This window comes from Asparagus officinalis, chromosome 2 (genome assembly GCF_001876935.1).
Source record: "Asparagus officinalis chromosome 2, Aspof.V1, whole genome shotgun sequence".
Classification (NCBI taxonomy): Eukaryota; Viridiplantae; Streptophyta; class Magnoliopsida; order Asparagales; family Asparagaceae; genus Asparagus; species Asparagus officinalis.
The window spans coordinates 12,815,935-12,833,429 of record NC_033795.1 but is presented as its reverse complement, the minus strand read 5'-3'; the positions used below and the strand labels follow the sequence as shown (position 1 = coordinate 12,833,429).

At 40.4% G+C, this 17,495-nt stretch overlaps 2 protein-coding genes and 1 non-coding gene across 4 annotated transcripts in view; 1 reads left to right on the top strand and 2 right to left on the bottom strand.

Annotated features, from left to right (window-relative positions):
* LOC109830315 (serine hydroxymethyltransferase 7) overlaps positions 1–3,370 on the top strand; it is a 7,742-nt gene extending 4,372 nt beyond the window's left edge. The window contains exons 3-4 of one of the 2 annotated variants that reach the window (XM_020397551.1): positions 2,440–2,541; positions 2,903–3,370. In XM_020397551.1, the coding sequence (XP_020253140.1) occupies positions 2,440–2,541; positions 2,903–3,126 (326 nt within the window). In that variant the 3' untranslated portion in view covers positions 3,127–3,370. The remainder of the gene's footprint in view (positions 1–2,439; positions 2,542–2,902) is intronic. The other variant, XM_020397552.1, reaches the window with a different exon arrangement.
* Positions 4,875–4,947, bottom strand: TRNAR-UCU. Its single transcript has one exon. It is a non-coding gene; the product is annotated as a tRNA-Arg (tRNA).
* Positions 5,117–17,196, bottom strand: LOC109830316. The gene is made up of 3 exons (XM_020397553.1): positions 17,042–17,196; positions 16,796–16,937; positions 5,117–5,443 (listed from the first exon to the last, which is right to left on the bottom strand). The coding sequence occupies exons 1-3, from the start codon at positions 17,148–17,150 to the stop codon at positions 5,377–5,379; spliced, it is 318 nt and encodes a 105-aa protein (XP_020253142.1). The 5' UTR covers positions 17,151–17,196; the 3' UTR covers positions 5,117–5,376.

The window sequence follows — 17,495 nt, the reverse complement described above, 5'->3', positions numbered from 1 at the left end:
TGCTCTGTCGTTTATTTGAATTGGAGTTAATTGATTCAGTTGGTTAAGTAGATGTAAGCCTTCACGTTTATTCGAGGAAAAAGTAAGAATAAAATTTTTAAATGATTTGGTATATTGTGATACATGCATTCACATATTTCTTTAATCTTCTATTGTATTGTTATTTTTGTTTTCACATCCCTTTTTGGTGTCATCAAATATTCTTTGTGTTGATGAATTATGTTCACTAGTGAATGGATGTTTGAACAACCGAACCGAACTATTGCAAGTCGGTTCGGTGCGATTCGGTTCGGTTTGTTCGGTTCTAACTTCATCAAACTTCTTATCAAACAGCAAACTGTGTTAAAGAAAAAAAAGATATCAACAAAGTAGGAGATTATGAAGCATTAAACACTGATATAATGATATTATTTTTAACCCATAATGATTCAGAAAATGAGTTTAGGGTTTGAGTCTTTGACTCTTTGTGGACATGTCGGGTAGGGTTTGAGATCAGAATGGGTAGTATTGCACTATATTCGATCGGTTTAGGTCGGTTCGGGTTGAAAAGTTTTCAAACCGACCCGAACCGCACTACTCATAAAACCGATTTTTTCGGGTTGGTTCGGTCGGTTTTTTTCGGTTTGGACCAAACCATGCTCAGCCCTAGTAGTGAGGTAGCATAATTTCCTTTACTCATTCAAACGGAGGACCACATTCATATGGATTGAGGAGTGCATGGGGATATGTAACTATTTGAATGAGTGGAGGGGATTATGTCACCTCACTACCAAACACAACTTTTTGTGCTTGGTACCAATCATAAGTTTTTATGCTTTGTAGTGAGGTGATTTATTCTCATCCACTCACTCAAATGGGGCACCACATTCACATGGTTGGAGAGGATGAGAATGACTCCTTACTACCAAGCACATAATTTGTGATTGGTATCAAGTTCTTACATTTCTCTCTATATGTGTGTGTATCTGTGCTTGGTACCAAGTTCCTACATTTCTCTCTCTATATATATATGTAATATGTGTGTGTGTATGTATCTGTGCTTGGTAGTGAGGTGTCTTATTCCCATCCACTCTCCAACCCATGTGAATGTGGTCCCCCATTTGAGTGAGTGGATGAGAATGAGTCACCTCATTACTAAGTACAAAAACTTGTGCTTGGTATCAAGCTTCATATATATATATATTAATATATATATATATATATATATATATATATATATATATATGAGAGAAAAACTTATGTCAACTACAGTGGACCTCCAACCAAAGTTTCTAATCAGATGTGATGGAAAAGTCTTCATATGATCACCGGATCTCTAGGTATCATCACTGGATAAGAAACTTTGTGATGGTCCAACTTAAGTTGACATTATAGTTTTTCTCATATATATATATATAATATATATATATCATATATATATATATAAATATATATATAGAGAGAGAGAGAGAGAGAGAGTAAAATCCTTCAACTAAGTGGTACGCTCACTAAGTTTCTTCATCCATTGATGATTACTTGATTGAGCTACATATAGATGATCCGCTCCGTTAAACTTAATCATATATTCTAAAACCCGCACACATCAAATTTGGGGTGAACCTGTTTGTGGTGTTGACCTTCATGCCACTCGTATCAATTTTTAACGTTTCGAATGAATAGAACTTTTTACATGCTCGAACGGAGGGTCAAACAAGCGACAGGTTTCACCCAAATTTGGTGTGTTAGGGTTTTAGAATATGTAGATCAAGTTTAACGAGCGGAGCACTCTATAATGTGAGCTCAAATCAGTATGCATCAATGGATAAGAAACTTAGTGGAAACGTGCCACTTAAGTTGATAGGAGTTTTAGCTCTCTATATATATATATATATAGTATTATATATATATATATATATTATATATAATTATATATATATATATATAAGAGAGAAGAGAGAGAGAGAGAGAGAGAGAGAGGAATGTTGTATAAAAAAATTGATCTTAGTGTTGGACCCTCTTCACCTTGTTCCTTGTTTATAAAATTGTCTTTGGAAGGGCCATATTCTGTTTATGAGTGCATACTGTTTAACGCAGATGTTTGTCAATTTCTGTATTAATGGGCTCGCTTTCCACTTGATTGTCTGTTAATAATATACCAAAATAAACATCTATAATGATAAAAGAAATTTTCACTTTCTGGAAATGGTGATATTTATCTACACTATGTATGCACACACAGGAACATCTCACATTGATCACATGCATAACTTCTCTAAATTCCTAATATCGTCAATTATCAAATAATTTTTATAGATGGTAAAAATTATCTGCTCCTGCAATTGCTTGGAGCTTCATACTTGTATCCTATGTTTGTTCAATACATATTTTTGATGTTTTTTAAAACAGTTACACATGAAACACGTTTTTTTAATGACTTTTCTTTCTCTTGAATCTTAACAGGTAAACACTTTGAGAAAGTCTGTGAGGCTTGCCACATTAGTTTGAATAAAACTCCTATATTTGGTGAAAATGGTGCTATTTCACCTGGCGGTGTGAGAATAGGTAAATATTATTACTGTTGTCATTATCAAAATTGGACATGAGTTGGCAACTCGTTTTGCTAAATAAGCTACACTAAGAGATAATAAACTAGCGGTGAGGCTCATCCCTCTACTCATATAACTCTACTCATGTAAGAACAGAGGGACCTCACCACTCTTTATCTCTTGGTAACTCATTTTTGTTTGAATGAGGTAACAAGTTATATCTCATATCCCATGTTAGTAGGCAGCTTATATTCCATATCCCATTATAGTTTTGGTGAATGTCGTGACCATCGATTTTGTGTATATTTTATGTCTATTAAAAAAACAATAATAGTGTTAGTGAATGTCCTGACCATTGATTTTATGTATATATCAAGGGACGCCGGCAATGACGACTAGAGGTTGCTTAGAGGGAGATTTTGAGACAATTGCTGATTTTCTACTCAGAGCTGCACAGATTGCGAGTACCCTTCAGAGGGAACATGGGAAGTATCAGAAAGAGTTCCTCAAGGGAATTCAAAACAGCAAGGATATTGCTGAACTAAGAAACCGCGTCGAATCCTTTTCTTCGCAGTTCGCCATGCCTGGATCAGACCTATGATTTTGCCCAAATACATTATCACTTATGTTCATTTTCCCTACTGCACTCAAGTGTTGCTGTAAATTAGAGCCCTTTCCGATATTGGTTATTATTTCCATAGATATCTTTGTAAAAATGGAAATGCTTTATTATGTTTATTATGGGTATGGGTAGATCAGAGAAAGATTGCTTGGTCAATTTTTTTATACCATATGGAAGTGTATTCACCTTTATAATTATTGAAAAGTCCCAGGGTTTTGAAGAATGTCATGCTATAGTTCCCTTTGTGCATCTCACGTGCTCTTCTCATTAATCTGTTGTGATCATAGTTGATGCTTACAGCAACGATCACGCCTATGCTCTAGACGTTTGACTTTTATTAGTAAAAACAAGGCCAAATACTATGCGGACTGAGAATACTAGCATTTACTCTCTCTGTTTTCTGGTTGTTAATATCAGCTTTGTGGATTTCACGAGTTGTGAATCTATTCCTCGATGGAATGGTGAAAAAAATTTACTGATAACCCTTGTGTTGGGAGAAAAAAATTAGGTTAAATCTATTTGGATCACACCTCTGTTTCAGAGCTGATCCTTCGTATTCTTTTTTTATTGCACTGTATTAGGGTCAATTTGGTATAGCTGCTTTTGAGTTGCTTCTGGTTATTTTTCTAAGGAACAATCAATAATGATATTTGGTGAAATTTTCTTTGAATGTTTATTGTAATTACTTTTACTTTTAATAGAGTATTTTTATAAGAAACCTCAGAATACTTTTAATTAAGGGTAGATTCTATTTTTTTTTAAAGTGTGTATGACATTTATCTTTTGACAATATCTTTGAGCATAGTCGTGCCAAGCAACTTAACTGCTTTGGGAATCAACTTTTGGTATATTATTACAAAACGATTACTTTCAGCAACTTATATAGGCTATTTCTATGAACTACTTACAAAATCAGCTTATTATTAAAGCTCTAGCAATACCAGACTGACCCTTAGACATCTCATTGAAGATCATGATCAAATCGCCAAAGGTAACTTACCAATTGTGTTCATCTTTGGTAAGCTTGCGCATAAACAAAACTTCCATGTTGAACTTTTCTAAAAGAAGAGAGAGACACAAGAGTCTTAAAGTTGAAATGAACCACGGAGACTATACAAAGAGCACAAGAGAATCCATGCTCACAGCCAAAGGCAGCTGTAGCCCCAAAAGTGTCTCTGTAATTGCATGTATTTTTTGCACAGAACATGAAATCTAATCAGACAGCGTCCGCATAACTGTGGATTTTAGCGCGCAAAGAAAACATCGAGTTCTGAATGTGTAAATCTTGATAAAATAGTTTATAATTTTACGTGCTTATACTTTTTAGTATAAGCGATTAAGCAAGTATTACTACTCTGAGATGTTGGATTTACTCGATTTTACGAGAACTCGATGAGTATCGAAATGTGCTCTACTATAGGGTTGAAGTGAAGATCGTCGAGAGAAGAGATCGCATTGCTTGCAGAGGTTCTCAATAGCAGAAAGCCCAAGCTTGACAAGGGTGAACTTCCCACAACCTCGAGCTCTGATCCTCTCGCCCATGTACTCACCCAGGCATCCCTATCCTACTGGTAACGTACGACTTGCTGAATCCATGGATTACAGAAGAAAACGAAAAAGATAAAACAAAAGAAAAGAAATGGGAAAAAAAGAAAGTAAACGCAAATGCAAATGTAGAAGACTTTGGAAACAATAACAAATAAGAAAAGGAATTCTAATAAAAAACGCACGCCCGGTGGGACTCGAACCCACAATCGCCTGATTAGAAGTCAGACGCCTTATCCATTAGGCCACGGGCGCTTCGTGGCGCTATGCCTTGTTGTAACTAGCTTAATAAATGTAATCAGTTAATCTACCATTTAGAGACCAACGGTTCCATTAGGATAAAATCGTGCTCAGTTATAGAAAACAAATTATGGGAACAAAGATAAGTAACTAAAACATCAACTAAATTTCACCCCACAGCTTATTTGTGCAATCACAAACACGCTCCATTAGACTTTTCAAGCAATCAACGTAATAAATACATACCGCTTGACATCGTTAGACATGATATTTACAATCGTTGAAACTATGATAGTCCATTTGTACATTTCGTAAGTTCATTGAGAGCCATGCTCCATTTAAATAATTGCTCATTAACACGTACATTCGATTAAAGATCAATACACATCGGCCATCTTTCAAGCCTATATAAATGACTTTGGATAATTGTATGGTAACAACATATCATCTTGCTGTTTGGATTTCTGAAGACGATTTTTCTGAATTTTCCTCTTTCCCCAGTCTGCTGTGTCTGCAAGGAACAATGAAGAAACGTAGATGAGAAATATGAAAGGTTTGACAATATAGTGTTTCCATACCAACTTCAGTTATGCAATTGAGAATGAGGGGAAAACACATCAAATCATTAGGTTCTAGATCTATACGCTTAATTGAACCGATCCTTGAGAAGGGTTAAAGAAATCACTAGGTTCTAGATCTATATGCTTAATTGAACTGATCCTTGAAAAGGGTTGAACATCTCTGAAGGCCAAGAACATTTCTTCATCTGCCAAAATAAGGTGCACCTAAAATCTGTCAAAGTTAAGCTAGCAATATTTAATTATTCTGGAAGAGCTCCTGCTTGTGATGGAAATGGTTACAAGTTGAAAGCAGGCTACTGAATGCTCAGAAAATCTTCTACATAGATGTGGAAGTTATCCACTTGAAGGCAAGGCAACACTTTCAAAGTTTCAATACACAGGCAAAAGTAATGTTCGAGAAAGCAATAGCGCATAGTGAACTGCTTGATCCTAGAGCACAGTGATGGGAATTTTGGAGGCAAAAAGGTGCCTGTAATACTTTTAAATGTAATATGAAGAGTTAAAATCCTTCTCTTAGAAATAAAAAGGTATAAAAATCCTTATCTAAGTGGGTATTTTAGTGATATAGGCGCTGTTCATGGTATTGCCAGTGATTGCGTATATAGGAAACAGAAGAAGATCCATATGGACAATTCAAGAATACTTTGAAAAAAAATAAAGTTTCGAATATCTGTTAAAAGGGAGATAAATAGTAAATATTCTAGATGGTAGCTTAAACACTTTCAACTTCTAGGGACAGTCGTTAAGGACGCCTCTAAGCCTGTAGAACCAGTGCTTAAAGCACCTAGCATCATTTGTAACACTTAACACGAGGCGTGAAAATTCATTTAGATCTTCCTAAATTACTTGGAGGAAGTGAAGCAAAAGAGGGAAGGTTCATGAAAAAGTATCAAGGACAATATACTCACCAAGATGAAGTACAAAAATTAAAAACCTCTTAGATAAGGTGTATGAAAGCCTCCTTATATCCAGATTGTACTTTTCAAGCATTGCACAAGTCTCTTGATAAGTAAAAAAACTTACGCTCCCTTGAGTTCCAATCAGTTACTACAACTTTCATCAAATAATTCAAATAGAATTAACACCCATTTCACACTTTCCAATTGCTGATGCTCTCTTCATCATAATTAATTAATCCCTCTAGACATAACTATTTAAATGCAGTTTTCATTCTCTCTTCAGTTTCTGGAACAAAAGGTAGCAGTTGCAGCAACCTAGAGTGTGTTCAATGTATAACTTTGCATCTTGAAGAAGTTCTCATTCCCCTACTCTCTTCCCCACCCCCACCCCGCTCCCCCTTCTTTCTACTTGCTCTATTGTTCTCCTTTCTTTCCTCTCTTGTCTTTCCACACTAAACGTGTTGCCTCTTTCCATACATGTTACACCTTTCCTAGGAGGATCCCCTTTCATAGGAAGTCATTGAAAGGAGAATATTGTTTCCTTATTGTCAACATAGGGCATGCTATGAGATCTCTAATCAAATAACTTCTCCATTCCCTTTCCTTCATCCAATGATAGTTACTTTGCACCATAACAATATAAATTATATAACGACGAATCTGCTTGCCACATATTGTGTTTCACAAGCAAAGCAAAACATATTATAATAGATTAGCGTCTCACTTGGGAAAAATATTCAATCTGGTCTGATAACACCATGTACACCTCCACCCAAAATCAATAAATTTTGAATGTCAAAAATTCTATTTTCTCTTGTCAGGAGGATAACTAAGAACCTGACTTGCTCCTAGTTAAGGGAACTTCAAGAAAAATACCTGAACTGAGCATCTTAGCCCCCTTAAGCTCAGATATGAGATATCATCCTGATTGTGATTATTCATTGACATTGCTAACCTGTAACCTATACACCAACATGAATATGAAATGTAATTTGAGCCATTTTAATGAGTTAGAACTTAGAAGTGTTTTCATGTTAATTAACTTTTTTAATTTTCATGTTCATTATTTTTTTTAATAATAAATTTGTTGGGTCCCAGGTTGTACATGATTTAATTTGTTTCTATTGACCTAGGTTTCATATTGACCCATGACTTAGTTTCTTGTAAACATACCGGAAGTTCATGCAGTTTGCACTTCATGCCATCTATGACTATTGAAAGCCTCAACGTTTGGTCATCATCAAAAAAATCTAAAGCTCTTATCAGTTAGCAACTGCTCTGTAAAAGGCAAGTTTACAATCAGAATCTATCTCGACTCTTTGTAGTCTAGAAAAATGCTAGAAGGTTGCTTCTTTGTTGCATGAGTCTAGTGTGAATAACCGACTATTTTCTGGGAATGTTAGTAAAACTCTATGCTCCTATTTCCCATCCATATCATCAATGATTCAACACCATCTTAGAGGGTCATCATCAGGTTGATGGCCAGTCCTTAAACTCAAAATATTTCTATGGGAACTCTTGTTAACAACCATTGTGGAGAAATTTGTAGTTACCATTGAGAATTTTTGTTTAACTGCAATCAACCCCGAGAATTCTCTACTTATTTTCCCCTAAAACCAGAGAGTACATAAAACTCAAAAAGAAAGACACATGCAAACAGTTTAATAGTTCAAAATCAGACCTTTTCTAACTGTAAATCCTACCAATACTGTGTGATGATAATTACATAAAAATTAATTGAAATTCTTAAATCTCAATCCCAAATGTATCACCGACTTCTTTATTCTTATTATTCAAGTTGTATCAGAGTATAGATATACTTTAGCTAGGATTATCAAAATAGTTAGAAAAAGCGACAGGAATTTTTTAGATACTGATTCCTTACATCTCCTATCTTTTGAAAGTAGTCCAAAAAAACTAGATATCATAAGATAAGTCAGTTAGTTTGTCTGATTTCCTGTTATATCCCTATCATCAGCCTCCTGTTGGGTTCTCCCAAAATCTTAATTATGTAGGCGTATAAAACTGCCTATGGGTCCCTTAGCACAGCTTAGCACAGTGATTCGACAAACCAACGAACCATCGGGCGACATATCCAAACACGAGCGTTAGTCCACAACATCGAAGCCAAGTGACACGCAACGAAGCGGATTAACGAGGCGACGAGGCTAACGAATCGCACGCAAGCAACATAATGCATCCATTCGCGTGCGGAATCAAATTAACGAGGCGACGAGGCTAACGAATCGCACGCAAGCAACATAATGCATCCATTCGCGTGCGGAATCAAACTAACGGTTCGGTGAGTCATCCAACTGTAGAACAGATTTGAACTCAATCACCGAAGCAGATTTACTGCCAAATCAGAGTTCAGATCAACGGCGAAGTTCGGATAAACCGATAAACCGCGAAACCGGACAACGGACGAAACGGCGAACACCCGGCCAAAAACCAAGCCACCCAATGGTGGCTCGGTGGCTGAGCCACCCAAGGGTGGCTCGGTGGCCGAGCCACCCCAAAATGGGGAGCCGAAACTCTGCCGGAATGAGAATTGGACTTGAACTTTTGAAGCTTTGAAGACTCGACTTCCAGATCTGGTTCTTAGCGATCGTCCACGCCAAATAAGGCAGGAGTTCGAGAGAGATCAGATCTGAGATCTGTACGGTTTCCCTCCGGATCAAAGCTTGGCCTTTGATCCCGAGAACTAAATGCTATTATTTCCTTGGTGAAATAGTACCCCCGGCTGTTATTTCCTTCGTGAGATAACACCCGCTATACCGTGTAGATCCGACCGGATCAAGATCGCGCGGTGGTCCACGGATTAACCTCGGCGCAGGCGAAAAACCCACAAAAGCGAGTGACCGAAAAACAGGAGCTCGTGAGTCGTTCGACAAACAAGGAAGATTGTAACTTTTTTTTTTCTTTTGATCTCGTTGTAACCGGATCTTATAAAAAGACCGGATCTTTGTAATCGATAAACTATTACTAAAGAGTGTACAATGACTTCAATGAAAGCTACGATTTTTCCCGCGAACAATCTGGCGACCACAGTGGGAGCCACCGATCTCGCTGCCGAGATCGTTGCGTCGCAGCCGCGGATCTCAATCCCGGTCGAGGAGGAGGTCGAGTATGAATTTGACCAGCAAAAGTTCGAGGAGTATCTGTCATCCTCGTCCGGATCTACCTTCCCCCGCAAGTCCAAGAAGTTCTCCTCTAGGAGAAAGGTCCGTTGGTACGAAGAAGTCGAGAATACCAACAAAGATTTCACCCCGATTGACGCCAAAGTTGCGTCGGGTGAAGCTCCACCAACCTCCAACCAGGTCAAGCCGGTTCCTGCCAATTCCTCCGTCACCAAAGGAGTAGTGACTCTCTCAAAGAGAGCCCGCCAAAGGCGACGCCAACGCTTGGCCCGAGAATTCGCGAAGGCAATGGAATCCACGGATGGAATCCGCCATAACGCGAGTCTGAAGAACAAGGGAGGCAAACAGCCTCATCAACCAATGAATGACAGCTCCTCCAAGCCGCCAACGAACGAATGGATCCGTGTCAAACAGAATCGTTCGACGCTTGAAGAGCGCATTCGCAAGCGTCGCGCATTATCAGCGCAGGCACGGGCTCAAGTCCAAGAGGCCCGTAGAAGACTGCAGAAGGAAATGGTCGAGAAGCCGCCACCAACCCGTCAAGTCGACGCAAGTTCAACCTCCGGCGAACCAATCTAAATCACCGATAATTCCAGTAGCTACTCCGGGAGATCCCGCGGAATCATCCCGAAGAAGGAGGTCAGTTTCGGAGCCTCGGTCCGCTTCCCGATGAGCGATGCAAAGCTCCAGTTCAAAAACGTTTGGGCCCGATGAAGAAGCCCCGAACAACTCAACATGCTGGGGGTCGCCGCCACCTTCAACATGACAAGGAGTTTATGACAGCTACACGCACCAATTTACGCATTGAAGTCCAGGAGCCCGCTGAGAACTCACGCCCAAAAAGGCATGTCTCGAGGCGCGTGACTCTTGAAAGCCTAAAGAAGGCAGTTCGCCCTCAGAAGGAAACGTTGTCGTCTGATCATGACGACGTTATACCTGAGAAATCATGCCAACACGCGATAGGTTACTCTGACCGTCAAGCCGACGAGTTGTACTATCGTGATGGGAGTACGAGAAAAACCAGGAAGAGGAGTCCTCGAGGACTAGAAACTCCATGCCCCTGTTCCAAACTCATTCGGACAGTATTGTCTGAATGCAACTGCATCAAGACGGTCCCCGAAAGAATTTCGGTTTTCGAAAGGCTCAGCACCGAAACGCCAAAACCAAGGCCTAGGCGTTTCCAACAAAGAAGAAGGGTAGTTGAAGATGGAGGATTTCCGAGGGTCACCACTAATATGACCAGCAAAGGGACATCGACACAGGATAATCCCGAGTCGATTCTGTCTGCAGTCCGGAGCCATCATACGAGCAACTTATGGTAGGATTCAGACAAGATTACCTTCAGAAGATGAAGAGTCGGATGCCTGCTCTGCGGTCGCATCAGATAATACAGTATCCAGCGAAGGATAACCCCGCGAGTCACTTATGATAAGCGCGGAACAAGTGGCCAAGATGCTCGAAGAAGCCATGGCTAAACAACAGGAGAGCTTCAGGTTCGAAATGCAGATGGCCATGCAGAATATGAGAGAGATGCATGACCAACAAATCCAAGCACAAGCACTGATAAACCAGCAAGGCGAACCAAGTCGTCGTAACCAGGTTAATCAGGAAGATGAGGACACAAACGCGAATGAAGCTCATAATGCCAATAATCCTCCCGTCAATGCAGGGGGTTATCTCTGGTAACGAGCCTCTGATGGTACGGTCCTTCGTTGGCACTCTTCGTGGAGCCGCCTTCGATTGGTATCGCCGCCTCAAGCCCGGAAGCGTGAATAGCTGGGACGACATGGAAAACTGCTTCTTAAGACTCCGACAAGTATAAGAGTATAAACTGCTTCTTAAGACTCCGACAAGTATAAGAGTATAAACTGCTTCTTAAGACTCCGACAAGTATAAGAGTATAAACTGCTTCTTAAGACTCCGACAAGTATAAGAGTATAAACTGCTTCTTAAGACTCCGACAAGTATAAGAGTATAAACTGCTTCTTAAGACTCCGACAAGTATAAGAGTATAAACTGCTTCTTAAGACTCCGACAAGTATAAGAGTATAAACTGCTTCTTAAGACTCCGACAAGTATAAGAGTATAAACTGCTTCTTAAGACTCCGACAAGTATAAGAGTATAAACTGCTTCTTAAGACTCCGACAAGTATAAGAGTATAAACTGCTTCTTAAGACTCCGACAAGTATAAGAGTATAAACTGCTTCTTAAGACTCCGACAAGTATAAGAGTATAAACTGCTTCTTAAGACTCCGACAAGTATAAGAGTATAAACTGCTTCTTAAGACTCCGACAAGTATAAGAGTATAAACTGCTTCTCAATCCTCCGACCGGTATAAGAGGTTAAACTGCTCCCTGATACTCCAACATGTATATGAGTCTAAACTGTTTCATTTCTTTCACGGGAAGTTCCTGGAGAATTTTTATATGTAATATTCTTAAGGATAACCCGGTCATGTAACTGAGTACAATGTCGGACCCAGTTCCACAAGGGAAGCTGGGGGTGGATTATTCATGTATCGGGAAGTTCCCGAAAGAATACCACGGGTGATATTCTTAGGGATAACCCAATCACTATAAAAGTGATAAGTAAAACATCCACATTTAAACTCTAAATGTCGGAATGTTTTCCATTATTGTTATCAAATTCACTAATTCTCATGAGTTATCTTGTTGAGACGAGATTCGATCCTTTTGACAGATTAATCTTTCCTCACAAAAATCCCCCACTGATCAAGTTAATTGACGGTGGGTCCACTAAATTTTCTGTCCGCCAATTCATGGCAATTTCCAAAGCTTGACGTGTTAAGTCATGATTACTTAACGTCAAAACCCTTCATCGAGTGGCCAGTACAAACCAGTATTTCTACTGCTACTTGTATTCCACTCCCTTTGCTTTCAGGTCAAACCTATAAAAGTTAGGGCCACAACCAAAATCCCCTCCCGATTCCTTCAATGAACGAGAGGCTCATAAATTGAGCGATCAAACCTTCCTACAGTTAGGATCGTCTTAAACCTCCCATTTGGTCAAATCTTCCTACAGTTAGGACCAAAACCAAAATCCCTTCTCGATTCCTTCAATGAACGAGAGGCCCATAAATTAAACGATCAAACCTTCCTATAGTTAGGATCGTCTTAAACCTCCCATTCGGTCAAACCTTCCTATAGTTAGGACCAAAACCAAAATCCCCTCTTGATTCCTCCAATGAACGAGAGTTCCACTTTCAAATCGGGTGATCAAACCTTCCTATAGTTAGGATCACCTCAAACTCCCGCTTGGTCAAACCTTCCTACAGTTAGGGCCAAAATCACAATTCACTCTCAATAAACGAGGAATTCACCTTTAATTCGGTAATCCAACCTTCCGACAGTTAGGATTATCCGAATCTGTCCGATTCTCGGAGTGGAGATCCTACTTCTAGTTTCTTTTACGCTGGAAATAGAATATAAAATTCTTTCTTTCCAGAATCAATGAATAGAATATAAAATTCTTCCTTCCTTGTATTCGGGTTCGCCTTCACCCTAAAAGAAGACCGGGAAATAGAATATAAAATTCTTTCTTTCCCTTCCAGGATCAGGGAATAGAATATAAAATTCTTCCTTCCTTGTTTTCGGGTTCGCCTTCACCCTAAAAGAAGACCGGGAAATAGAATATAAAATTCTGCCTTTCCCGCATCGATCTTTTCCGAAATTTATCAATTTAGGATTCATCCTAGGAAGTTTATCCCGAATCCTAAGCAGGGATAAGTCTGCGCCTGACACGCGCTGCCGGTTAGTTCTTAACCGTTTAAAAAGAACACCCGTTCACATATTCGACATTGTGACAGGTTGTTATTAATAACACCAGAATCCATGCCTTACACGCATGGGGAATTTCATCCTGAATCCTAAGAAAGGATATGCCGACGCCTAACACGCGTCGCCGGTTTAGTCTTTCTCCGTAGAAAAAGACACCAAAGTTCGATTCTGGGGTATTTTATCCCGAAATCTAAGTAGGGATAAGTCAGCGTCTAATACACATTGCTGGGTAGCCTATGCCCATAACAATGGCGAAGTCTACGTATTCGAAGTCGTAGCAGTGAGTCTAAGGGAGTTCATTCCGTTAGCATAACGTCACATGCGGAACGGATTTAGACAATCCGCATGCTAGCCCGATTCAAACGGTAGTCGGTAAAGGCTTATCAAATCAAACCCGTTGAAGGCTGGGGATTAGCCAAAAATCCTAAAGTCAACACCTAACACGTGTCGCCGGGTAGCCTATTCCCGTAACAATGGCGAAGTCTATGTATTCGACATCATAGCACAAAGTCTCAGAGAATTCACTCTCTTAGCACAACGTTACATGCGAACACGGATTTAAACAATCCACATGCTAGCCCGACTCAAACGGTAGTCGGTAAAGGCTAATCAAACCCATTAAAGGCTGGAGGTTAGCCAAAAATCCTATAGTCAACGCCTAACACGCGTTGCCGGGTAGTCTATTCCCGTGAGAAAGACGAAGTCTACGTATTCAATATCGTAGCACTAAGAGCGTTAACTCTCTTAGCATAACGTCACATGTGGAACGGACTTGGACAATCTACATGCTAGCCCAACTCAAACGGTAGTCGGTAAAGGCTCATCAAACCCGTTGATGGCTGAGGGTTTGCCAAAAATCCTATAAATGCGAGTCACTGACGCATCAGCTTCATTAGTTGGTCTCGTGATTTGAGCATCCAACGACTTCAGGATAAAATCTGTATCCGCACACGAATCAACTTTTATAGTTGGTCCTGCAGTCCCAGCATTTGGAACCGTCACGCTCCAACACCTTAAAGAGCTTAAACTGTGTAGACCCAAGGTTAACGCGTGGCAATGAAAGTCAACGTACGACGTTCGAAACCCTAGGATCAACGCTGGTCAACGCGTAACCCTAGGTCAACGCCGGTCAACGCGTTGCGATCAAAAAGTCAATGTACGACGTTCGAAACCCTAAGGTCAACGCCGGTCAACGCGTAACCCTAGGTCAACGCCGGTCAACGCGTAACCCTAGGTCAACGCCAGTCAACGCGTTGCGATCAAAAAGTCAACGTACGACGTTCAAAACCCTAAGGTCAACGTCAGTCAACGCGTAACCCTAGGTCAACGCCGATCAAATGCGTTGCAATCAATACTCTAATAAGGTATACGAGTATAAACTATTCCCTATTTTTTTTTTTTGGTTGAGAAGTTTCTGGAGAATATTTTTCTAAAAAATATTCTTAAGGATAACTCAACAACACGACGTCGGACAACGCGTCAACGATCGATGGTCAGTTCTATATTGAACCAGCAAGCACGAGCTAAAGATCATAAAATCAGGAATCGACTTCAAGTTCAGAATTTCGACAACGGTCAGACAATAAATGCAGCACCGGAACCCTTACAGATATTCGACGAAGCACCGAATAGCCTGAAGGATTGAAGGAATCAAGAACAGAAGCCATTCCAAGGTCCCGTTACACCGACTGAAGGTTGGGACAATCATATCCAAAGTATTCCAGACTCTTCTATAAAAGAACGAGGCTGAAATACTTTGGAGGGGGTATCTGTAGGCGTATAAAATTACTTATAGGACCCTTAGCACAGCTCGGTACAAACCGACGAACCATCGGGCGACATATCCAAACACGAGCGTCAGTCCACAACGCCGAAGCCAAGTGACACGCAACGAAGCGGATTAACGAGGCGACGAGGCTAACGAACCGCACGCAAACAATGGAATACATCCACTCGCATGCGGAATCAAGCTAACGGTTCGGTGAGTCAAAGAGTCATCCAACTGTAGAACGGATTTGAACTCAATCACCGAAGCGGATTTACTGCCAAATCAGAGTTCAGATCAACGGCGAAGCTCGGATAAACCGATAAATCGCGAAACCGGACAACGGACTTTCAGATCTGGTTCCAGAGACTATAAATAGAGAGGGAGGTTCATTTTTCAAGGGGTTGGAATTTTCAGAGCCGAAACTCTGCCGGATTGAGAATTGGACTTGAACTTTTGAAGCTTTGAAGACTCGACTTTCAGATCTGGTTCTTAGCGATCGTCCACGCCAAATAAGGCAGGGGTTCGAGAGAGATCAGATCTGAGATCTGTACGGTTTCCCTCCGGATCAAAGCTTGGCCTTTGATCCCGAAGAGATCAGATCTGAGATCTGTACGGTTTCCCTCCGGATCAAAGCTTGGCCTTTGATCCCGAGAACTAAAGGCTATTATTTCCTTGGTGAAATAGTACCCCCGGCTGTTATTTCCTTCGTGAGATAACACCCGCTATACCGTGTAGATCCGACCGGATCAAGATCGCGCGGTGGTCCACGGATTAACCCCGGCGCAGGCGAAGAACCCACAAAAGCGAGTGACCGTAAAACAGGAGCTCGTGATTCGTTCGACAAACAAGGAAGATTGTAACTTTTTCTTTTTCTTTTGATCTCGTTGTAACCGGATCTTATAAAAAGACCGGATCTTTGTAATCGATAAACTATTACTAAAGAGTGTACAATGACTTCAATGAAAGCTACGATTTTTCCCGCGAACAAATTAGAGAGAGAGAGACATGTTGACTATGTAAGATTGAAAGGCTAGTCAATGTTGGAGAATGCAAAGGATGGAAGGTTGAAGGTTGTCACGAGAAAGACGGGAGATCCATGAGTAGGCTTGAAGGCCATGATTAATGCATGGGGTTGGTGAAATGATGCATTAATCATTCGTCTTCTTGAATTTCTCATTGGGGGCTATAAAAAGAGATGTGTTAGTGTTGAGAACGAGATCCTCTTGGTGAGAGGGAGGATACTCCTAGGCCTCTTGAGTGCCGAGTGTACTCTGTCTTTGAGAGATGTGGTGTAATACTAATGGTAGCCTCTTAGAGCTCTCGAGCGTGGGTGTGAGATGTGCAAGGATGTGAGATGTGCGAGGGTTTACAAGCCTATATCATGTGAAACCTGTCCGGGTTTGTGAAGATAGTGAATTTCCCTGGTGAGGAACAATGGAGGCAGGCACATTTAGCCAAACCACGTAAACTTTCTGTGTTCTCTTGTTGCTTGCACTTCCTTATTGTGCGATTGTTTGTTGTGCTCCATAAAAACCCACCATAAAAGGAACTAAATTGGGGTAACTGATGGGTTTGGGGACTCATTTGATAATATCAAATTGTGGGCAACTTCTTTCGTAACAGATAAGATATGGGGACAATATCTCAAAGAACCCAAATAACATTAGAGATCAAACCTTAGAGAATTGTTGGAGTTATAAAATCTGGAGAGGCGATGTCGGGTCAATGGCTTGGGCTTCACCGCCTTCTTTCGAAGTCCGAAGATCTCCTGAACCAAAGGCACGTGAACCAATACCGTCTTCCAAGCCACAAACCAACCTAAAAAGAAAAAAAAAGAAAAATCCCCAAATTAGATAAAAACCACAACTTTTTTCGAGTTAGATGCGAGGATTTGGGGATTAGGGTTTGGATATATAACATACTGAAGAGGATTATTGAGAAGACGAAGACGATAGCGAGCAGGGGACGGAGGAGGAAGACGACGGCGAACTCCCACCATGATCTAAATCCATTGGATTCGTAAGTTTCCATCGAAATTTGATCAAAACGGAAAAAATAAAAATAGCGAGGCTGCGATTTCTTGAGCGCGAGAGATAATTGTATATAAAGCGTGCTGTGGGGCCCAAAGTTACTGTGGTTTATGCGAGTAGCGGTTGATGGATAATTCTGATTGATTAATTAATTATAATTGTATTATTTAAGTTGAATTTGAAAATTTTCCGAGGCGAAATTGGGGAAATCAGGTTCAAGCCACGACAAGAACTGAAGCGAATTATTAATTGTTATCCGCACGGGAGAGTTAGGCACTGTTTGGCAACCAAAAAAAGTGTCTTATCTAAGAGCTTGTGTCTTATTGACTTGGTCAATAAGCTAGTA